Source organism: Triturus cristatus, chromosome 2_2 (assembly GCF_964204655.1).
Source record: "Triturus cristatus chromosome 2_2, aTriCri1.1, whole genome shotgun sequence".
NCBI classification, from domain to species: domain Eukaryota; kingdom Metazoa; phylum Chordata; class Amphibia; order Caudata; family Salamandridae; genus Triturus; species Triturus cristatus.
Window position 1 is genome coordinate 501,060,690 of NC_140582.1, and position 24,835 is coordinate 501,085,524.

Below are 24,835 nucleotides of genomic sequence, written 5' to 3' on the forward strand. Positions count from 1 at the left end.
AAACTTACTGAGCAAACCTTCAATTTCCACGACAATTTCTTCCTCAGGTTGACAGATCTTTGCCACCATGTTAGAATGGAGCACAAACCAAATACATTTCTAAAATAATCACATTATAGTATTTATTGTTCCGTCAAAGATGAGAGATTAGATGAAGTTTTAAAAGTTTTAATTTTCTCTTTAAGAGATTAGTCTGTATTTCTGTCTTTTATTTAAGTTAGTCAGATAAATCTGTTTACAGAAATATCGAGAAAACTTTGGTTAGAGACAGCATACAAAATATTGAGGCCTAGCAGTGAAAGAACAATAGAAATGGGAGCATTCTGCAGAAATAAGCAGCATTTTTCTCTTTTTGACACATTTAATAAAGACACATTTTCTCTAACCACTATATTGACACGCATTTTCTACGTTATAGTTTAGGTGTATTTGTATATTGTTATGAGGTAAATTTATGTAAAAAGATTCAACTTACACAACTGCAATGGTGACCCTGACTCGAAGGGGCACCAAAGCAGGGTGACGTCTGTTTTGTTCCTCCCCTTCAATAACTCAATGAGGAGGATGTGGTGGGCCAAAGGAGTGAACAGTGGAACGGAAGAAGAATCCGAGCACTGTAGGCCGCTTTATCCTCCCGCACGCACCTAATAACTGTGGCCACACCCATTGGGTATATTGGCCCTTCAAAGGCCTTGCCAGCATTGGGCCTGTCCTGGTATCCTTGATGGGTGAGACCCCTCAGAATGTTGGAAATCAGCCCACATTATACTAGCATTGAAAATGGGGTGCATGGTGACTTTCTTGATTGACAGCTGATGCACTGCTAATGTGCCCGGTTCTAAGTCGCAAGCTAATGTTTTCTCCTTCTGCCCTACCTTGAAATGCTGTAACACACTTCTGAAGGTGACTGACAGACACAATGGCCCACTGGGTATGACTTACAAATCAAAGCTCATATCTTCCTATCAATCGTCATCTACTGTGAGTGCCTGATGTGAAGTTGGCGAGGGACTGCGGACCTTTTCTCTTGTGGTACGTTATAGACCAGCCCATCTTTAATCACTCTGGGTCCTTGCAACATGATTGGACCTCTGCCTCATGTCAAGACATAAATCAACCTATGAACTTCTCTTTGTAGAGGCTGTATCAGAGAAAGCAAAGATGCCTACTAACCTTGGTCTAGCTCAAAAGACCAAGCATTACACTCAAAACTGTGGAGAGAACTCTCCTCCACTAAAACGACGATGGATGCGATCCGCTAAGACATGGTGACAATGCCAACAAACATAAAATCCTTGAGACTGGACCTCACTCTGTTCTATGACTCAATGGGACATGGGGCTTTCAGTAATAGAAGACAAGTTTGAACAGTTTAGCAAAGGTGAAGATTTGGGCACAAATTATGGAATCTAGGTACAAAGGTGACAGATTTAGAGGCGGACCATTTTGCCTTTCTGGAGATACAGAGAATTTGGGATTGGTAGAGATGAACACCTTATTATCATCCTTTTATCATGCATATCACACCTCTGATCGACATCTGGCATTCCAAAGGGCACATATAGGTTCACTCAGGATGGGCAGCAGACTGAAACTCCCTTGACTAATTATAACTTGTTTTTGTAAGAATCAGCAGACACGCCAGGTGGTCTCTATGGCCAAAAAGAGGGTCTTGAATATCTACAACAAGAAATTCATTACAGCAGACTGCTCAAATAAAAACAACTTAAAGAGGAGAGCGTTTCTGACCCTCAGGCCAGTGCTCGTAAATTGGGCATCTCATACAACTTGCTTGAACCAAAGCCCATATTCCTTACCAACAATAGAAAACAAAAACAGTTTTTCATGGCCTGGAGGGTCTAGAATGCTTTTCAGAAAAACACTGGACATCGCATCCATTTGAACGAGAAGTGAAAAAAGCAATGGTACAGACTGTGGCAGGGGGATGGGCAGGACAGACAATAAAGTCTTCGTGGTCAAAGAAAGAACACCTGGAATTAGTCACAAAGTAATAGGCAAGCAGAGAACGACTTAAGGATGGGCGGGATAACAGTGTCAAGAATAAGCCAAGATTACCCCTAAAGTCCTAAGTCTGAACTGTTTGTAGAAATGGTAGTCCAGTTTTGCTATTGTGTTTCATCGTCACATCTAATCCATCATGTCTCCCCCAACACGACAAGTGCCCAATAACATTATCTCGCTCAATGTGATTGGTGTGGCACATTATCTAAAGCACAAGCAGGTGCTGTGAAAATTGGGTCCTAAGCATGATATATTTTAAGGAGAACCTTTAGTTTTTCATACATGTTTGGGCAACAGGCCTTCAATTTAAGCCACAACCTATTTGAAACATGCTAGAGCAATTACATTAGCTATGCTCCGTCTCTAACTTATTTAAATTAAGTAATGTTTGCAGTTAAAAAACTTCACTGGTCGCTAAGATGTGCATCATAATAAGTTTTACCATACCGAACTAGAGTTGTCTCCAGTACTACACTGTTTCAATTTCATTTCATACATAAACACATGTACATATAGTCAATCTATGCTGTATACGTTTGTGTGCCCTTTAAAGGATCTAGAGGAGTAATTTGAAGAGCAGTAGGTTAGATAAAGTTATCAATGATGTCATTTATGATGTAATATGAAGCCATAAGCAGTGCATGGTAGGGGCGCAAGTTATAGTTAGCTCAGTAAATTAGGACCAGTGAATTTCAGTATTTTGGGGGGGATTTAAATGTTAGTATTTGTATTATTTCCACAGTTAACTGAGAGGGAGGGAGGGGAAAAAACCGATAGGTGCATAAAGGTCACCAGAACCACAGGATGGCAATATAGGACCATATTACAAGCTATGCATTTTTTATACTACATGATTTATTAATAGATTTTAGTACAATTTAGAAATATTTAGAGTGTCATCGATTAGTACTCCTTGTTTGCCTGAAACTGCAGATAGGTCTGTCAATGTTTTGAGAAATGTACGTTTTTGCTGCATTTAATGTGCTAATATTGAAAATGTGTTTTATGCAACAATGTGTAATATTATAAATGAAATTTTAAATGCAACGCGCAATGTAAGGAAATTAAAAACATGTATTCCAAAATACTCTTTACTTTTGTAGTACATTGACACTATAGAGTAGGTTTAACAAGAAACACACAAAGAAAAAAATATAAAGTGGAATGTAGGGACAGTGCAACATTTTCCTGGCATGGTTTACTCAATGCAATTTTTATTTTCTCACACTGTGGAGGATTCATTGGTAGATGCTTGCATCAAAGATAGGCCTGCAATAGAGAATTTGTAAGGTGTGCTGATTAACAGTATTAGAATAGCAGTTATTTAGGCCAGCACTGAAAGAAAAACAAAATGATGTGATTAACTCAATTGTTTAGGGAAGCTAAATATCCTGCAAGTAAATCTCTCTCTCTCCTTTTCCTAAAAAATAATTTATGGGATAGCAATGGCAGAAGAAATCTTTTATTTTTTGTTAGGAAGGGATTTTTCTATTTTATTTATTTATAGCAATTTATGCGGGGCGAGTGTTTAAGCCAGAAGCAGTCGATGTTCATTAGGATGCTTTAAACAGCCATCTCCGTAGCAGTCATGACTAGCAAGACCATTCTTATGGGTCCGTTATCACCCAAATCAGCTGTAGACAAAGAGACACGAAGATGTGGGTTGAAAAGGAAAAATATCCTGTAACCTTCTAGAACTGTATATGGGCAGGTAGGGTTCCAAGAGGGTACCAGACAGGTCATAGATGGTGCATGCGGACCACACTTGCAGTCCTGAAATGCACCTCTGCAACTCTTGGAAGGGTGATCTTTCTTTTATTAGCATTCTAGCCAGCTGGACTTTCATTTTCAGGTCTTTCTGTTGGCTTCCGGATAGTCCAGATCTACATAGGTTTCAGTCAGCTGGAGGTTGCTTATTGTCCTCTTTGTCAGGAGGATTCTACTTTCTTCGTTCTTGGCAGTGAAGCTTCCTCTTCTTCCACGTCAGGGCACAATAGCAACATGGCTTCTTTCATAGTCTAGGCTTGTTCCCAAGACCTACAGGAAACACGGCTCTGACCCTAATAAATCACCTCTATGTGTTGGTACATGAAGAGTTTCTTTCTGAAAGTGAACATGAATACAAACAACTGGCTCAATAGGACCAGTATTTATTCCACTTTGGGGACAGTGGTGAAAAACTGGGGCCAATTAAAGATGGACTCAAAATAAACACACTTGAATCTGCGGTGATGGTCTCTTTTTGTGACTATGTACTGACAGCAGGCAGAACTAGCTTCAACTAATCAAGTGATTTTGCAGCCTTGTCTAAATTTCTCTGGTTGCATGGCTATGCCTTCGGGAACTCAGGAAATAAGGACTGGTTCCAGGTACAGGGGGGGGGGGGGGGGGGGGGGGGTGATAGTTTGGTACAGAAGCACAAGTGTGAAGTCAACCAGACAGCTACAGTTTCAGTCTGGAGGCCCAGAACAAAGGACAAACGCACTCATGGCCATCAAGGGAGAATGCAACCTGCTCTAGGTGGCACAGATCCACCCATTGTGTCTATTGGCCCTATTCATGTTGCATACTGTCTACTGCCACTCCCCCGCTACACAAACACTATCAATATAAATCTATAAAGTAGCATTATTCTTCACTCTCGAGCTGCAGGATGGTTTTTTTGTATCTGGTCAAAGCAAAGCTTGTGAAACAGGACAAGTATGACATTTATCTATTAGTATTTTAAAAGAACATGCAATTCAAGTACTAGAGTTCGCTTTATAATGAATGCCATATGTCGACTGAGAGTTATGATTCTTGAGCATAAAAGGCCCTTAAAAAAACATGGGTGCCCATTGTAGGTGTAGGGGGGCTGGATCGATAGCTTACATATAATGAATCGACTTGGAACTTATTTACTTGTTGTGGCGCTATCCTGAAAACCTGGCTTTGAGCAACACGTCCTAGTCATAGACCTAAATTGGACAGCCTGTGCTACACCACTCAATTTGATAAAAATCAAAATTTGCAAAATGGTAGCTCTCTTTAATTTTATACACTACTTATTTGGAGAGAGTTATTCCTTTAAAAGGCCCCAATACATGTGTTCGATAGTTGCAAGGAATGTATGGCATGCAGAGAGTTGGAGAGATGCTAAACGTTACCAGATGACAATAACGTTTATTACTGGGTATTCTGGTACAGGTTGGCCGAGAAAATACTAGAATTAAGTAACACCAAATGTAAGAATAAACAAAAACTATCCAACAAGAAACACAAAAGAAAGGGGAAAGGCCATTAAAAAAAGAGAAATAATAAATTATATGAATCTTGACAAATATTTACTGTATGTCTTAGCTACTGTCCTTACCGGCATGCATCTTCAGCATCAGATTCGGAATCTTCATCACTGCCAATACTCTGCTCCTTTGCTACATCAGTGTCAACCAGATCCACAATGATTTTGCTCACATCCGTTGACAAAACCTTCTCATACAGCATTTCATAAAGAATAGCTGGGAACAACAAAAAAAGACGATTCAGCTTACTAACTATTTAATATTAGCTGTACACATTTCATATTGGACTTCTGCCTCCACCCCCAGTTTATAGTATGTCTTATGCCATGCCTGGGTGTTACTGTGTCAGACCTGGGGTAGCCAGTGACTACTGGGCATTATCTTAAATAAGTAAAGTTGTTTGTCACTGATGTTGAATGGGCTCTGGTTTTACTGCAATGAAAAATATTAGTCAATATTAAAGTTAACTAAAACTCTGCCTACTTGGCCCACCAAAGGCTGCTTCTGCAAACAGTTAAGGTTTACTCTGGGGAATTGGTAGAGGTTTGGGACAGTTACAGCGTGGGTTACCACATGTGGTAAAGTTCGATGTTCAGTGTTATTAGCTTAATAAGGAAGAGGGGTATTTATAACCAGAAAGGGTAAGGCAAAACAAGCTTGAAGGTCCTAGCACCTTCTGAATCTAAGGTATCAACTTACTAAAGGTATCCTATGACTTGAGTAACTGCTTAGTCAGTAAACAGTTTAGTGTAAGTGTATAACAATGATCATGAGCATATCAGCAATACTCTACTTGGATTGGATACATGAAGTCCAATCTATGCGTCAGAAGATAACTGGGCTGTTGATCAAAGGGTCTCGTCAATTGCTCTAGCGTAACTACTGTTCGCCCACTGCTTGACAACAAAGATGGGCTGGCCAATGCAACTCCAGCAAGGGCCCCCAACACCAACTCGAAGTTGGACAAAATAAATACAGTGGATGCTGCAGCCACCGAAAGGGGCACCCTGCACTATGTAAATTCAAGGTCTGCCTGGTGCTCAGAAGTCTGCTCTTCAGGTAATGGAGACAGGCACAGGGAGGAACCAAAGATTGAAGGGCCGGTTAAGTGCCACAGTAGCCCAGAGTTTTGGTTCTAGGATGTCAAGCAGAGCTGGAGTACAGGTCACCATTGCACAGTTGGAACCAAAGGGCACCTGTATTTATCTCAGAATCTACCAGCTTATTCAAGATTCTGAGACAGCATGGCACACACAGATTGGGGGGCACTCACTGCAACAATGTTTCTTCACAGATTATACTGGGCTCTATACTTTAGAGTGAGGATGACACCAAATCCTAAAACCGATGATTCATCAGAAACCAATGGCTCTTAGTTCCCTTATCCGGGACTTCCAGCCAGAGGCCCTGGTTATAACAGGGTCAGAAAAAAACAGCTATAGGAATCCCAGAAGATCAATGGGAGTTTAATTATAAGAGAGTACAGAGAAGCACATTGTACCCCTTAAGCCACATTTGTTCAACACACCCTAGGTTAAAGATGCTGTGTCTGTCACCAGCTCTAGGAAAGGAGGACTACTGACTATTTGTCAGATGGCAGTGCAAGTGTGCAAGCTTGCAAGGCAAAATTGATGCTAATGCTTATCTGTTGATCTTTGGTCTTAGTCAGGTTCGCAAGAAGACAATCCTCCTCACAGGTGTTAGGAAACCATCAACAGGGCCTCAAAACTCATGTTTTCCCCCATAAGGTGCTGCATATAGGGGCAGTCTCTAATGGGTCTTGGTACTTGTCCTCATGATGGTTTCAGTCACAGTATCCCCGGTCTCCCTCCCCCTTGAGAGCACAATAGCATGAGGTGTTTACTCCGGTCCTTCCGACTAGATGCCAACCTTGGGGGCGCAGTCCCAGGCCTGATAAATAACCATCTCAGCTGGCTTGTATGCTTCCTGAAGACAGAGTGAATACAACATACTCTTTTTAGGGGGCCAGTGTTTTTTCAAAGGTGTTGGCCCTGGCAGAACCCATGGCATCATCAAGTGTATTATTTGTTTAAATATGAGCCCTTCAGCAAAGCAGGTCAAATGGTCACTTTCAAGGCCATTCACAGTTGCATTGGAAGACACAGGCCAGAAGGAACTGGCAACAGCTACCTGGATGCATACTTGACAAACAAGCAAGGCATTAGAAAACGTCAACAGATCCGCTTAATGAACCAATCAAAGATTTTGCCTGAAAAAAGTTCAAGTTTGCAAGGAACTACACTCATTTGAGCAACCATCATTTTGTCCCAACTACCATGTTCACACAAACCAAACAAATTCATGATTGTGGGAGTCAGAACACTAAGGACCCCAGGGAATTAATGGATTTTACAGAGGGGTACTGTAGTCTCCCTCTCCTAAGTCCACAAGTAAAAAGACATGGGACCCTGAATATCAAATCACTGCCACCCACTGTTAGTCTTTCCATCACCTGGTGAGGAGGGACGATTTTTTTCGTGGACTAGTGATGTACATCCTGGGTGTGCCCTAATCCCCTACCCCTAATTACTAATGTCAAGTACTCTGCTAGGGAGCACCCAAAATTGGTCAGCTCAGTGCACAAGTGATCTAGAGGATAAAAGATTACTCAGGACAACAAAAGGGGAATCAATAACATGTAAATAAAGGACATGGTCAACATTAAATCAACTTCAATCAGGGCTATGCACCGTCTTGATCGAGTAGGTTCTTTATGCTCCGTTTTGGTGACACTGCCAAGGTAATGTTTGGCAGAATCTAACAGAACTTTACAGAAACTGCAAATAGAAGCAGAGCATTAACAGAAATCATTAAGGATGAAGAATACTGTACCCAACTCCCAAATTCATGTACCTCAAACTTCCTTCTTTGAGGTTAACCAACACTAATATGAAGATGCAACCAACTTCCTCTAGCGTACTGATGCGCTCTTTCAAAATGTCTCTTGCATTAGAGTAAGGAACCAAATTATTTAATTTCTGGGGAAAAGGTTTTACTGCACCTTCAAGAACAGATCATACCTGGCAAGTATGTCATGCTGCCAAAGTTTTTTAGAAGCCAAGAATTACACCACCATTACCCTTTCCAGACACCCATTTTCTCCATGCTCCCACTGCTAGCATGCGTGCCTTAACAACAAGCTCACTTTTTATCTACATATTTGTGTGTGCTACCATTTGTGCACCGGTTTGCTTTTTAGCAATATACTGTTAATTAAGGACAACATACTAGTAATGTAAGTACTAAAATAGAGATATTTTAAATTCTATGCCCTGTGACCTGCCACAGAAGCAGCACAGCTGGGTGTGAGAGTGCAGTTTTGAAGAGGTTTTTTCCTTTCTTGGGAATTCCAACTCGACAAAAGGAGTTAGCACAGTTGACCCCCAGGGAGAGCAGGTAGAGTATTACAGACATAAAACATTGGGCATCCGGTACCACTAACCTGCACCGATCCCTATATGCAAGACCTACAAAGCATTCCACAGTGGCACAGCTGTCACACTAAGTCAACATTTACATATATTCCCCATTATATCAGTGCAGTTGTGCTGGGTATTAGGTGTGAACACTCCAAGGGTTGTAGTACAAAGAAAAGGGTCAGTGAGAAGAAGGCACATTTAAAACATGAGTACTTTGTTGCCATAAAAAGACATTCAATAATGAACAAAGATGATGGTTTCTCAGCAGACCAGAACTGTCCTACTGTGGTATTTTGTTGCATCGTCTGAAAATCCACAGATCCTAAATTAATTTCTAGTGGAGTGACAGCCTTTCCTTTCACACACAGAACACAGCAGGTCTAAAGAGAAAAGCACAAATCCTCACCCTCTTCCTTTCTCATCCACAGTGATGGATGGTGGGAGGTGTAGTAAGGACTAAAATGTGTGGCCAGAGGCGGATTAACTAATAACATTTCTAGGCCTGTAACTAGGGAAAACCGAGTTAGGTCAAATTCTGATGAAATGGGCTCCAAAAACAAGACAAATCCTTAAATTCAAAGATTATGATAACAGAGGCCTATCAGAGGGGGTTCAACAGAATTCTATTACAAAAGGTCAATCCCTTGGAAGAGTGACTTGTTGGGGGTCGGTCTGAAGTTTAGATATGGAATCCAAGAAGTTTTGCAAGAGATTGTGCAAGATAATACACCTGCTCCAAAAAGACTGCGAATATTTACAAACATGAATATCAAGTTATTTGAAAACAAAACTCAGTTAATAACATTTCATCACTTCATGCTGAGCAGGGCCAATGTACCTAACCACATTAGGCAAGTCATAGCCCATGGAGGAACGCCAACAAGCAGATACTTATTAATGACTAAAAGTGGTATGTTGAGAACTTATAAAGCTAAATATCTAGTCTTTGAGAAGAAAGGAAATTTAAAAAGAGTGTGTATTTTCACAGAAAGTTCCTCCTCAGCGACGGTGCTAGAAGATAGAATGTCCCCCCACAATGAGCAGTAACCCAGATAGATACAACCGTAGGAGAGTTCCCAAACACAAACCAGCAGTCACTAAATAAAGATTATTGCATGAAGCACTGTATTGCTTCTACAGTCAAAAAGTTAGTTACTTACCTGTAACATTCAGTTTTTTGCTTGTGGTGCTGCAGATCACATACTCTGCACACACACCCCTCCTATCTAGTATTAGGCTCAGAACATTTCAATTTGGTTTTCTTCAAAGAAGTTCTTTCTTTTATGCCGAAAACCACAATACACCACGAAAGTCTCCCACTGGTGTTTTTCCACAATCGGTAAGTGTATGAGTGACAGTGTGAAGCAACAGAATGTCTGTGAACTGGAATAATTTACAAAATAGCATTTAAAACTACAATGTTACATGTGTTATGCAAACTCAAATATAGGGAAGAGGATATGGTGCATGTGATTCTACAGCACCATAAGATGAAAACTGATTACAGGTAACATTTCCCATTTGCAGCAGTTTGTGAACTTGAATAAAAGGTTCTTTCACTGGCAATGCTTGTATTTCACTGACAGTACACACAAAAGTGATGGCAACAAGGATGGACACCTTCCAAGTAAAAAACAGTAGTGGAAATGAATAGAGGGGTTCAATGGGCGGTTCTTTAACACTAGAAAGGGCAAGATTAAGGTTCCATGAAGGAACAGGTGGGAACCTAGGGAGAATGATGATTAATCCGTACATAAATGCCTTAATGACTGATATTTTGAAAATAGTCTTACAATTTATATTTTGTTGGTATTCCACAACTGCTGCTAAAGGCACCCTGATAGCAAAACAGGTTAGGCCTGACTTTTGTAGGTGGAATAAGTAACAGAATATGATTTGTAATGTTACTTTTATTGGCTGTATGTGTCAATCAGAGTATTTACAAACTGCTTCCATGTGCAGCATAATTAGTTTGAGTTGCAGGTTTCCTGGCTTCCCTCAAGATTTGCATATACTCATCTGGGAGGTATAATTATCCCGATTCTAGGATCTCAGATGACAAATCATGAGATTTACCGACGTGGGATCCAGATGCAGCAACTGCTTTTTGTGTTCATTGAGAATATATTGACGCCGCTGCAGCTTCTCGAGCAGATAGACATATTGAGAAGCAGAGTGAACCAGATTGTCTTTTCAAGGTTGAAGTACTGAGAATGAGCATCATATGTGTTTGCCTAATTCCCTGATCACATTTGGGATTAGTAGAAGTGGGGGCAGGGGTGTAGGCAAATCTCACTGATCAGCAGATATATAGAGCATTGCCCAAGGACAGCAGATGACGATACACTGACGCAACGTTTTGGTATTTTCATGGGTGGCGAACAAGTAGTCTGATGGCATGCCCCAATGCTAGAAGTGCTGATTGAGCACCCTTGGGCTGAGCACCTATTTGTTTATTTGGTGTGGACTCCAGTTGAGTAGGTCTGCAAAGTCACTATCCACTCCTGAGAGATGTTCTACCAGCAAGTGCACTTGAGAGAATGTAGCCCAATAGCAAACCTTTCGTGCTATTTGACACAGTTAAGGTTAGTGCTTGCCAGAGTTTCTGTAATACATCACTGCTGTGTTGTCTTTTTGAATAAGAATTAATTTGCTGTGAAGGTGAGCCATAAAAGCTTGAAGGGCTAGCTGAACGGCTTTGAATTTCAACACACTGATGTGAAGGAGACATTCCTGAGGAGACCACTGACCCTAAATGGTGAGGATTAACAAGGGAACATCCCAACCCATCAGGGAAGCATCTGTGTTGATGGTCACTTGCAGTTGTCGGTCGACAAACAACCTGCTCAGTAATACATTCTTTGGATTCCACAATTGCACATTCTTTGGATTCCACAATTGCACGTTGTAATGAACACCGGACTCTACCAACGCTACCTTGTGACCACTGCCTGGAGAGGCAATCCAGAAGCAGGCGTATGTATAACCTTGACTTTGGTACCAAGGCAATAAAAGAAGCTATTACACTACCAGAGAATGCAATGTTTGGTAAATGGGAAGCAGTCTTCGGAATGCCATCATGCTCTCATGACTGGATCAGTCTCTGTCAGCCACTGCATTGAGGCTGGCTCCCAGGAGAGCTTGCATTTGTTGGGGACAAATATGTCATTCTTTCTGATTGTCAGCTGAGTGTAAGCTCAATGGCTGCTTCCCTTTATGAGCTAGTTGTCCAAATATGGAAAGACAAGCACATGGCAGCACCATAGATGTGCTTTCTCAACCACCACACATTTGATAAACACGCTTTGAGATATTGTGCTGAGCTGGTAATAAGCTCCACTAACCACACGCCTTATGTACTGGCCATATGCAGGATTAATGTGCTTGTGAAAGTGGAAGTAGGTGCACTTGAGAACAAGGGCTGATTGCAGTCCCCCGTGTTGAAGAGGGATGAAATCCAGAAGGGTAGTCATTTTAAAATAACTGGATGTGTTGCTGCGGTTCAGCGTTCGGAGATCGAGGATGGGCCACAGAGTCTTATCTTTCTTTACAATGAGAAAGTAGAGTGAGTACTTCCCTATCCCTCAATGTTGTGAAGGGACAAATTCAATGACTGCCTTTTTTAGTTGTTCTTGAACCTCCTTGAGCAGAAGCATGTAATGCTCTGGGGAAATGCCGTACAGCTGTGGTAATATACCAACTGAGAGAGGAATGGAATTGTAGATAACAGTCTTGGTTAATGATGGAAGGTCCCCATTGTTCTGAGGTTGCCATAGTGGCAAGTATATCCACAGTCTTTCCCCAACAGTTGTTAGATGATCAGAAATGAACAGCTGGCAATTAACCAACTTGTCCTTTGGGCACCCCTTGCCTTACCTTGTTCATTTCCACAGAAGCCTTCTTGCAGATATTGCCCCTGCTTAGACTACAGGTGCTCTTGTAGGACATTTGTTGTGGATGGTACTTTCTTCACTGGGGCAAAGGAACACCCTTTGGAGGCTGTCCTAGTTTGTTGCCTTCAAAAAAACAGTTGTAAAGTGCTGGTGCTGCAGCATGTCCATAGCCTTTGCCATGCTGGTTTCTTTCTCTATTTTCTCCAGCATCTAATCTACCTGCAGACCAAAGAGATGCTCACCATCAAAAAGCAAGCCAATGAGGTATTGTCGACCCTCTGGTGTAAAGCCTGAAACTCTAAGCCAAGTGTGGTGGTGGAGCAGAAGGCTAGGACTGACTTGCATTGATGTTGTATGTACTGCATCCGAAGCACAATGGATGTTGAAATTCCAGACAACTTCCCCTTCCTGACCAGCTTTTTCCTGTAGGCGTTGGGGGATGTGTTTAGGCAACTCCTCCATCTCGTCCCACTGGTTGCTACTGCTAGTAATGCTATAGAGTCGTTTGCAATGCCACTGTGTGGCAGCTCCCAAGGGGACCCTTTTGCCTGTCACCTATTTTCCTACTTTCCTTATCTGGAGGTGGCATATCTCATATGTCCTGCATTAGTGCTCTCTTGCAAGCAGTGTCAACTACTAGGGGGTCTGGTATGACACGCCTACAAACAAAGAGAGGGATTTGTGGTGGGGGTTTAATTTTGTTTCTCCACTTGGAGAGTAACCGACCTGTCCCTGGGTTTTTGAAGTTTAAGCATGTTTTTTAGAATAGTATGGAACTGAGAAGAGCACTATCACAAAATCTTTCCCTTTGTCTTTCACATGCATCAGAACTTTATAATGTGCTGCTGCTCTTGCACCAACAGAATGATCAGCAGTGGTATCATCTGATGACGAGGAGGGGGGGTCACAGGATAAGGTTCTAGGAATGTATTGTCCTGAGAGTCCACCCAGTAAGCATGCCAAGCATTACCCTGATCATCATTATAACCTGGCTCCTGATAAGATGTCAGTGGATGAGACAAATGGTAATAATCAGAATCAATATGAGAGTTATCCAATAAAACCTGGACTTGTGGTGTGAGCAGGACTGGGTGACTCCTCATTTTCTTTCAGTTTTTCAAAATTGCCTCCTCAAAGATACATTTCCTCTTTTGAGCAGGCTTTCAGTTGATGAAAGAGGACGTGCAAGTGTCTTACCACTCAAGGTCAAAGAATATTGTGTGATGCCTCGCATTTGGTTGTTTACCCTCTTCGTGAGAAGGGGCTGGTGTACTGCATGTAAATATTATGCTCGACTTTGATGCTTCCTTATCGGAGGTCTGTCATCAGACTCTTGGATCCGAGCTTCAAGGCAACACCTTCTAAGGATTTCCCTTATCAAAACTGCGCTAAATAAGTCTTGACTCTAACAGGTGCTCCTGACAGTCAAGGCTTTTTCAAGAGCGGATCCTCAGTCTAGGCATGGTGCTCCCGGACACTGCTCTTTGGTGTTGAGATAGGGCTTGGGTTGGCTTGAGATTGAACCCCAGAGTGAAGATCCTTGGTGCGTAAGGTTGTGCTATGTGCCTGAAGCCTTGGAGTGTGGGTCTAAATCTCATAGGCAAAGCTAGACACTCAGTGTAGTCTTACTCCTGGGTGTGGTTTTTGTGAAAGGCCCTGTAGATTATCCTCCAGAGTATGAGGTGGTAGAGGAAACATACTATGGATTCCACTGCAATATGGCATCAAGGCTACCGGGCTGGGCCTCTCTCGTCATTGCAGTGGGCTCCTTCAACATACTTCGATACTGTGGCACACGGTGACCTGTTAGACCCTCTGCACTGCATCTCAGAGTACTGCAATCACCTCTAATTGTTTTGGTGCCAAACATTAAAAAAAATGAAAATTTAAATAAAAAAGCGTTTAAATTTTAACATGCACTTTTGTTGTCTTCCCTCGGCAGACAGAAGTTAGACTCGTGCTGGTCTGGCCACTGGAATTTGATACCCCATGAAGGGCAGAATTTAAAAGGTGTATTCTCAATTTCCCTCATCCCAAACCACTTGCCATTTTCACCAACTGGGTTCTAGTTCTCCGGTGTCCAAATATGCATTGAGTGCTTCAAAGCAGAATGGAGCACTCAAAACGCATCCAAACCTGATGGCGAAAAAAACATTCTAATGTGGAGACTGTCCTAGTGCATTAAGGATTTAAGGGGCGATATAACGCATCACAGTCAAACATGTGATCAAAAGCTAAGTGGGTTGCAGATTATTACTACATTGGCAAAAGTTACTTTTTATTAGAATGAAAGTGTAAATGGGGGCAGATCAGATTATGTAAAGAGATGGTTAAAAGCATTCAGTGATCACATCAAAAAAGTGTGAGAAACGATTTTGTTTCTGAAATAAGAGGTGCACCCTTTAAGTGCAGAAGCAACTAGAGAATCTTTCATAAACTCAAATGGCCTTATGTGTCATTAATGAGAAAGCAGTAAGGTATTTTGATTAATAGGCACAATAAGACAGCTCTGAATTGCTTCAAAATCTGTTTGGTATTCTAAAGGGTCTCTAGTTTAAGGTTTATTGATTCCACTGGAGTACTCACTCTCAAGGAACATGATTGTTAAAACAAGGTTATTGTAGAAACAGGATTACAGACGCTGTTTGGAAAGTATGACAAATAATTTTTGTGTGCGACAAAAGAGCGATCATTAAAAAACAGCCAGCAAAACCAAAACATTAATTTAGGAATAGCTTAAATATTGTGGGGCAAAATCACAAAGAAAAATACGAGTTTGTATTGTAGTTATAAATTAGAGATATATAACATAACATATTATACATAATAGTTATAAATGTCTTTGTAAATCAGCCACATAGTTTTTAATGCAGACAAGTATAAAAAAAATGGTCTTCATGCAAGACAAAAGAGTGATCATTAAAAACGAAGTCACAAAACCTTAATTTAATATTAGCTGAAAGATCGTGGGGCCTCTCACATGGGCACTGTCGAGTAGGTGAAATACTACTACCGGTTTCTTGCTCTTAGGCAACACTGTGAATGTACACATTCACTATTTCTCTTGAGTTTACAATTTTATTTTGCCCCTCTTCAAATTAGATTTTCGAGATGCGTTCAGATAAAAAGAGGAGGCTGCGTTTCTCTTGAGAAATATCAACAGTCAATTAACCCAATACTAAACAAAAATAAGAGAAGTTTTTCAAGAAACAAAATTCAACTAAAATAGCAGAGAGCAACATGACAACCTTATTTAAAGCTCTCCCTGATAAAGATTTTTCCAGCCAAACTACTACTTCTTGAAAACTAATTTTTACAGCAATGCCTAATACACAAGGCAAGAGCAGGACACTATGGGCACACAAACAGATACAATTAACATTTCTGTGGCAGCACCATTTCACCCCCAAAACACTTAAACAACCCAGCAGTAATAGCACAGGCCACTGTACCAGATGCAATAAGGAGGGTATATAGACTGGCATGTTCAGGACACAGACATCACAGTTTTCATGACTAAAGTGCATGACTAAACAAAGAGTGGAAAGCATTGCGGATGACAGTGTGCACGTACTTATATATATGGACAGGAAAAAACATCTATACCGCGGGGGTTCACACTGCCTCAAAAAAGGTTGGCTCCACATTGGCTCCATAAGGAAAGTGAATGACCCTCACAAAAGGGAATCGACCGAATGCAACATACATGACTTGAAGCCAAAATAGAGGAACTGAGAGGGGAGGAGTAGAGTGCAGCACGCTATGGATTATGTACCAGAGGCCACTCACACAGATCATCCTGAAGAACCACAATCTGAGGGTTGATACAAAATGATCCTCTGCCCGTGATTACTTTATACATCGGAAACCTAGCTGCAGGAGGCTTTTGCCTTGAGCCAATGTGCTCAGTAACTGCAAAAGGTTAAGCTGACAGACACTAAATTTAAATATATTTTTTAAACGAATAGGGTACTTACACTGGCATAAAGCAGCATTCTCAGTGTATGATGCAGGATACACTATATCATAATGATTTCCATTGGAAAAGCACAGCATTATCTGAAATGAATAAGCAAAAAGGTAGCATGGCTATCAAAGACCCTTTTTACACATAGTAAGTAACAAAACAAATACATTTTCATACAACATTACTGAAAAGACAGGGGTTCTTTAAATATGTGTTACAAAACTGAATGCTGCAATTGTTTTAAGTTGTTTCAGATTAGATTCAAAGTACCACTAGGAAAGAGCAGTCACTCAGCTACCATTTAAAAGTAATGCCAAACTAAAGGTGAGGTGGCAGGCCTATGGTAGTAAAACAAACAGACAGACACGCTCTTTCCCATTGTCATGTGTTGCATCTTTTTATTAATTATGAAAACATACAGTCTGGAATTATAAGTAATGCTGCAGGTCCTGATAACTAAGGGGGGAGTTAATGGATGTTTCATTGTGGCCAAAAGTACAATTCTGTAATAAACGAATTTAACAGCAATTCAAAATCCAATAGAAATTGTGGCCAAAATGGTCCCATTTTCAACCATCACAGAAGAAAATGCAATGTCCAATGAAAGTAATGAGATGTATTCAGATGTGAGCAATATATATTTTTAATTAAAAGAATCCCTGCAAACCTCGGCCACCAAGCAGGGCAAACGGTCATGTACAGAATCCCTTCAGGAAAGCATTAACAAACAGCATGGCATATTGGCCATCAGCATCTAGACAAACGCCAACTGGAAGATGCACTAAATCACAAAACAATGTCAACATAACAAGGTAACTTATCAAGGTGGAACTAAATTAGCTAAATACTAAAGATGTGTGCCTTCTTTCTCCATATCATATCGGTCTACGCAGAATTTGACTTCAACTCCTCACACCAAAGTTACCAGTTTTCTATTGTTCATAATTTCCTCAAACAATAAGTTGCTTACAACTTTTTCTCTTTTTGGTTTGCACAAAAAACCCTCTTCACAGAACTCGTGTCTATGCTCATCCAACCCGTCAGTACCAATTTCATTTAACACACATTAGCTACTGGACTTTGGTGCAACCACAACACAATGTGCAAATTTAAAACCAAATAAATAATTTGACACAGGTCGAACATCAATAGAGAAGCATATTCAAGGATTAGAACCATCTGCAGAATAACTTTAATCTGGGCAATCTGGACCTTATTTTGCAGATATAAATGAATCTGGGCACACAATATGGGGCATATGGGACTATCAACTGTTTTATTCCACTATCAATTGCACTATTACTTAATGGGTTGGGTGAAGTGCAAGAGGAAGTTAGGGGAAAAAGATCAGTAAATTCGAACAGACTCGATGGGGCGAGCTAAACACTATCAAAATCTTCACTGCCATTTTCCACACTCTCACTATAGAGTTATAAACAGTATAGGTTTTAAAGTTGATTTTGCATTTTGTATACTATATCTCTCCCTCAGAAATGCTCTCAAATTATTGTAGCCACACCCTGGGATAATGGAATTTATGGGACTTGTACCCATCAACTGGATCCAAATTCAAGTGGTTCTGCCATATGACATGCTCTCCCAGTACATCAAACTAAGCCACTGGATTCACACTGTACCTGAATCTAATACTTAATGGAGGCCTTTGAAGAAATAACAATATCTGCACACCCAAATCTCTTCTGTAGGGTTTTTAGCATAGAATGCACTAGAGCCCATACAGAGTCAGAAAGGCCTGGGCCACAGTGGCTCATGGAGAAGTTTATAGTTTTAACAGTACAAGTCATTTTGTAGGCACTTCTGGTGAAAGGAGGCCAATTACTGATCTCCCTGGTTAAATCTGTTCGACCCAAACCAACTACAATGCATGATGTACATGCTTAATAGATCAGTGATTAGATGATGTCAAGGGGTAACTTAATGAGGGCTCCCAGTTTGCATGCAAGCGCAAGATGGTAGGTTGCCACAGCTTGCAGTCATGGAACATTCTGGTAGCTGTCTCTCCTTTCTTCATCTTTTAATATTCAGGTAGCAGCCTCCCATTAATTTTTCTGCAGGTTACTGCTGCTGTGCTTCTTTATCAACAGTACAGCTAGTGTTACTCAGGTTGGCGTGTTTTAGGGTCAGATGTACAGGTACTCCACTGATGTAGAAAGAAGACGATTGATATGGCCCTATCAGTTAGAGCAATATCCAGCTTATCTTTACGCGGCCTGCAAGAGACTGGCGTGTATTAAAGGCAAGGGCATAACAATGTGCTCCCACTCAAGACAAAGATGTGCTCTAGTCTATACCTATTACCTATATCCTGTGATGAGGTGCAGAAGATGAGCCACAACCCCAGTAACAGTCTCCGAATGGCTGAGGCCAGTCTGGAACAACTCAGACCTCCAGCCCTTAAGTTTCCATCATCATTGATTCACTGCAGAATATTACAATTGTATCCAGTTTATTATATTATACGGAATACCACATCACTAAAAAAGAAAGTGGTGTCTGAACTGGATTGGATCATCCAAATTTTCCAACTATAGTTCGGGATCTGCACAGCTGATTGGCCTGGCACGGACTACTAAACCTTAGGTCTCAAGCTGACCCCCGAGACCAGCATTTCAGTTCAACTTTTACTTCAATAAAGAGCTGCGTATCTGTCCAGAGGACAGGACTGGGGCCAAGGACAGGGCACCACATTGAGATCTCCTATTAGAACCAAGGCTATGTTCTAGAATGGAGTAAGAAGCTTTATGTTGGTGTGAACAAAGGGAAAGGAGGTAGACTGAACATTTAAAGAATTGGCCAGAACTTAAGTCTAGCACTGAGAAACCCTTCTGCTTCAAGCTCTGCCACAGGGGTCTGTTGCCTGCTTTAAGCCCTGAATGCATGTGGAGCATGTGCCAAGATCAGAGTGCTGTTGCTGCTCAACTCACCCAAGATGAATTGCAGAGGTGTCTTCTCTGACCCTTTACCCATGTCTCCCTTCCACGTGTTTTCACTTCTTGTGGAAAGGCTGAGACTGCTGATGCAAGAAATCAAGCACGACTAAAGAGATGGTTGCCCTTATTTGATTGCTTTAAATGATCTTCTTTCCTTATTGTATGTTCCATGGACAAACTGGCAGTTGCAGTCCCTATCATTGAGCTGGGTAACAATAAGCATATGTTATTCAGCAGCAAGATATCCTTGGGTGAACGTGCGCTTTACAAATAAACATGTTATCAATTTCGACCTGCTGAGGATCATCTTAGCTACTATACTGAGATGGCTGAGGCATTAGTGCCAGCACTCCAACCACTAACAAACCAAACAGCTCCAGTCGCATCAATACCCCATTTGACATTCGGACCGTGTGCACCTGACATTCAGCAGCAACCGTCTGAGTCAACCCTATGCCACTTTCTGGCACTGTGGTGCATGTGTGGTCACGAAGGGTAAAGAAGGCACTGAAACGAAAAACGCCTGCTCTCAAACCAGATTCACAAAACCTATCCACATCAGAAAGTCTACCGTCAGGATAAAGACATTTCTGGTCCATTTGGTGAAGAGAGCGTAATCTATAAAAGCTACTATTTCAGCAAAGGAAGGCAAACTAAAATAGAAAGAAATTATATCATATTTTAATTGAAAATGCACCTATTAGACATTCAAGATATTGTGCGTAATTGAAGCGGTAATTTTACCTGGCCTTCTAAAACGACATCACAGTTCAAAGAGTAAGCAGTGTTTGCTTGACCTCAACAGCCTAAATCCAAAATAGAGATTCTTGGGAATTCAGTGAAATGTACAGAAGCACTCAGTATCTTCCGGCCAAAGATGACAGTCAGTACTTGTCACAAGGATTGGCCAGTAAAAGTCTCATAGTGATATGACCATTTGAATTTGACATGATAGTACCAAGTTTCAACATCTAGTCAAACACTAATATTTCCCCCTAAAGAATGATATGGTAGGGGGAATCATCCAGAAGTCAAACTTCTCTACAATGTTTCCAGAAGTCAAACATTATTTGGTCTTATTTACACCTTATGAAAGGAAATAACATTTGATCACACAGGAGCCCTCAGTTCCCTTCTTACAAAAAGAGTGTCTCAATCACTTCTATAATATATCCACAAACAAATCCAATGTGTGAAATAGCTTTTCACTGAGGGAGAACCATTTTTATATTTTTTGTGCATTTTGTCCTTCAAGATAGAAATAACGGGACACATTGTCAAAAGCGACTTTTGTCCTTAAAAACAGCTTGACACTTCTACTTAAACATTCCATCCCTTGTTTTCTCAATTAGCCATGTAGAATCCGGGTGTCGGTGAAGGATTTTTGATATGCTTTTTTGAGTTCCAGGTGATACTCATATCAAGTTGTTCCTCCTAAAAAGGCAATTGTTTACACCCTCATTTACATTTCATACAAGAGGCATTATCATGTGAAGAGAGTTAAGCACTGGATCATGAATTTCTCAATAAATACAAATATATCTCAATGTATACAAATTATTCACATTTCCACCTCTAAAGTCACACTGGCAATATGTAACAATTCACATCTAGCTGTGTATAAAATATAGCCACATGCCAATAGCTGCACCCTTATCCGCGAATTAATGAGGGAAAATACAAGTACAGCACATAAGCAAAGAAAATGCCAAGTAATGTAATGCAACAATTCACGACTATATTTTATTTTAAAACACAAAATCAAAAACTACAAGATATCAGCATAGAAGCCTCTATAAAACTACGTAACAACCACCATTTAATCACACTTTTGAAGATGACAATGGTCGTGGAGAAGATGGGGTAAAATCAATTAAAGTTGAATAGGAGCTGAGGTGTTCATTAAGTGTGGGGCAGTACATTCTTGCCTACCACTACATTGTCTTGTGTGATGGAGCCAAAAAACCTTATGGTAAAAATGCTGTTCACAAATGAGCAAATAATATTATTTTACCTTAAAAAGCTGAGTTCCAATTATTGTCAGAGAGAGTGATGGCTAAGAATTAAGTAATGCCCAAGAATATGCCAACATTTAGCAAGTGAATTATGATGCTGTTTTCCCAGTTTCTTCCAACAAGAACAGAAATACATATAACTGACTAACTAAGACTGATGCACTGAACTACTATGGCGAGGTTATCTGGTAGCCATGTTTTCACTTTTGGTCTGCATTTCACAATTGTTCAGAAACTTTCATTATGGTTTCCATGTATTAAAACTCGTCCGTCAAACCTGGATATGGTGCCTTTAAAAGGATAATGGCAAAGTAAAGACCTACACTTCCGGTGGAATACAGCCTTGCCAGCAGACAGAGAAAGCAGACACAAACATGGATGTGGTGACGATGACACATGTGTCACAGTTGTGTGCAGGGTTCTGTATTTCGAGTACAAGAATTGACCAAACAAATAATACCCGCCATAATATTCCTCACAGTCAGTTGGGCCTGATTTAAAGAATGTAAGGCACTTTTAAGAAAACAATAATCAACAAGATGCTCGACATCTCAGTGAATAAATTCCAATCAAAATGAAAAAGGACTTTATTTCATCAATATGAAAACATGCCATTTAGGGCCAGCTGTACGACCCATTTTTGCATGCACGAACGGGTTTGCGACCCGTTTGCGCATGCAAAAATACCAATGGGCCATGTACAAACCCCATTTAGGGAGTCACAATTTGTTTGCGAAACGCTAAATAGGATTTGCGACTCGCTATTAGGAAGGGGCGTTCCAAGGGCGTCCCCGTTCTATTAGCGACTCACTACCCTATGTAAGAATGTTTTGCGGGAAATCACTCGCAATTTACCGCCCTCCTCATTGGTAAAGCACTCGCAAATGTAAAGGAATCCCCAGGAGACCCCTTCCCCTTTGTGAATGCAGGGACAAATATTTTTTAGGGGCAGGCTGTGGTCCCAGGGACCACTACCTGCCCTTAAAACATGAAAGAAAACGTTTCATTAGTATTTTTAGGTCTCGCCTGACCCAGCGCATGCGCTGGTCTGGCGAGACTTATTGAGAGGGCTCCAAAAAGTGCTACCAGGCCAGCCTAGAGCTACAGTGCATGTGCACGGGCGCGCGCGCTGCGCTTTCCCGCGATTACTTTCACTTTCACGGCCGCCATAGGTCTCGCTTTTGGGACCTTATAAGTATTTAGTTATGCAACTGCTGGATGGCTAAACACTTATAAGGTACCAAAGGCGAGACCTATTGGCTATGCCAATGCTTGTGTTAAATGCATCCCGTTTTCCCTTAAGAAAAATGGGCTGCCTTTAAAAAAATTTTTTTTTTTTAAAAAGCTCGATTTAAAACCAGTCCCAGACACGGAGGTCTGCTGAGCCCAGCAGGCCACCATACCAGGGAGGGCCAGCCATTCCCAATGGGGTCGCAAATTGTGAGTGCCTCATGAATATTGATGAGGCATGCAATTTGCGACCCCATTGGGAATCGCAAACAGTTTCTCTGACACTGTTGTATATTGGCAAGCGACTCGCAAATTGCGACTTGCAATTTTTCGCAATTTGCGAGTTGCTAATGGCAATGGTCATGCATCTGGCCCTCAGTTTCTAGTGAAGCCATAACCAATAAACTAATCGCAAGCCTCTATTGGGTTCACAGTCTTAAGTTATAAAGTGTCAACTGCACATAAATAAATAGGTGCCTTCAAGTAAGATGGTAAATACAAGTCACACCAAAAGCAGAGGCGCTCCCTCCAGCATCTGTCTGTACCATGCCCCCACTTTAGTTACCCAGTCATCCGGAGTTTCTTAACCGCTGCCTGTACAGAATGTATGTCTATTAAATACAGCTAAGTATCAAAGGTAGGCAGAGTCCAATTGAGAAATAATTAAGAACGGGCACTGGTAGTATGTGAGCACTGAATGTTCAGCAGCATTGTATAAATGGATGTCAGAGTAAGGCTGTGGGAATCTGTGTGTGTGAATGTATCTGACTGTGCCAGTGTCTGTCTGTGTGTGTGTCCATCTGTCTTCTGTTTATTCATCGGTTCGTCTGTCCATCTGCGCCCATCTGTCAGTGTTGGCTGTCTACCTGACTGTCTTCATCTGACCATCTGTGTATGTGTCTGTGGATGCCTGTATCTGCATATCTGTGTGTCAGTCTATGTACCTCTGTGCCTATATGACTGACTGACCGTCCTATGGATGCAGGGACTGGAGGCATTAATGTTTAAGAACAGTAATATCACAGATCCTTAACGATGAATTCAAAGAACTAAAGGGTCCATGCTACAGACTGCTACGATAGGGTTAACCTTTCTCCTCCATTATGATGGAATCATGGGATAGAATTTATAGTCATTTTCTTTGAAAAATGGGGTAACTGAGGGCGCTGTACACAGAGCACACTGGTCCCATCGCTTGCAATACTCCATTTCAATAATCAGAAAGTACACACACTATCAGGCATTCAGTCCAAAACACAACACCTCTCAAGCACCAACATATAGAAGAAGCTGAGAGGATGAAACTCAAAAAAGTGAAGAACATAAAAGAACAAGCAATATTTACATTAGTGCTTTGCTGATACTTTTTGTTCTTGTTCTCTCTTCATAAAGGGGTGAGGAAAAAGCATCTCTAATAAGAACGCTGGTTCTTTTAAAGGAATTTCAAGTCATCCATTGCTGAATAGCCCTCCTTATGTGAACTCCACTTCCCTTTGTGTCACCCTCCACTACCTACACCCAGTTCCTAAATTATATATATATATTTTCTTTTTTTACACATGGCAGAATAGGAAGAAAGAAGGGAGGCAAATGATTAAGTGCACTGGAATCACTTTTAAGTTAATGTTCTTTACTTTCATGCCACGATCTTCCTCCTTCCAAAGTGGTTGGAAAAATCACTTCACAGTTTAAAATTCCACAATGGGGTGGGAGAAAACTGCAAATGCCCAGCCATGCGTCAAGTTAACATGTTGAAGTGAACTCTCTGGCACCTAGCTGACATTTGTATGTGTTCTAGAGCAATGCTTGCAAAAATCATGGGGGGGGGGGGGGGGGGAATCTGTTGCCCTACAAATGTCTTCAAAAGGCTTTTGTTACCTTTGATGTAGCAAGCTCGAACCGAGGAGCCTGAACTCCTTCGATGTTGTAAGCTATTCATATGTTTGAGAGCTAACAACAGTGACTTAAGTCACTTTATTGCCAGCAGTCATACCGTGACAAGCAGAAGCTCTGGGCATTTTAAGGTTGTTGTCCTT

General features: G+C 41.1%; 1 protein-coding gene across 1 annotated transcript in view; it reads right to left on the bottom strand.

Annotated features, from left to right (window-relative positions):
• OTUD4 (OTU deubiquitinase 4) overlaps positions 1 to 24,835 on the bottom strand; it is a 389,728-nt gene that overhangs the window by 257,197 nt on the left and 107,696 nt on the right. The window contains exons 6-7 of the mRNA XM_085641615.1: positions 16,614 to 16,695; positions 5,375 to 5,519 (exon numbers count right to left, since the gene is read on the bottom strand). Of these exons, the coding sequence (XP_085497741.1) occupies positions 5,375 to 5,519; positions 16,614 to 16,695 (227 nt within the window). The remainder of the gene's footprint in view (positions 1 to 5,374; positions 5,520 to 16,613; positions 16,696 to 24,835) is intronic.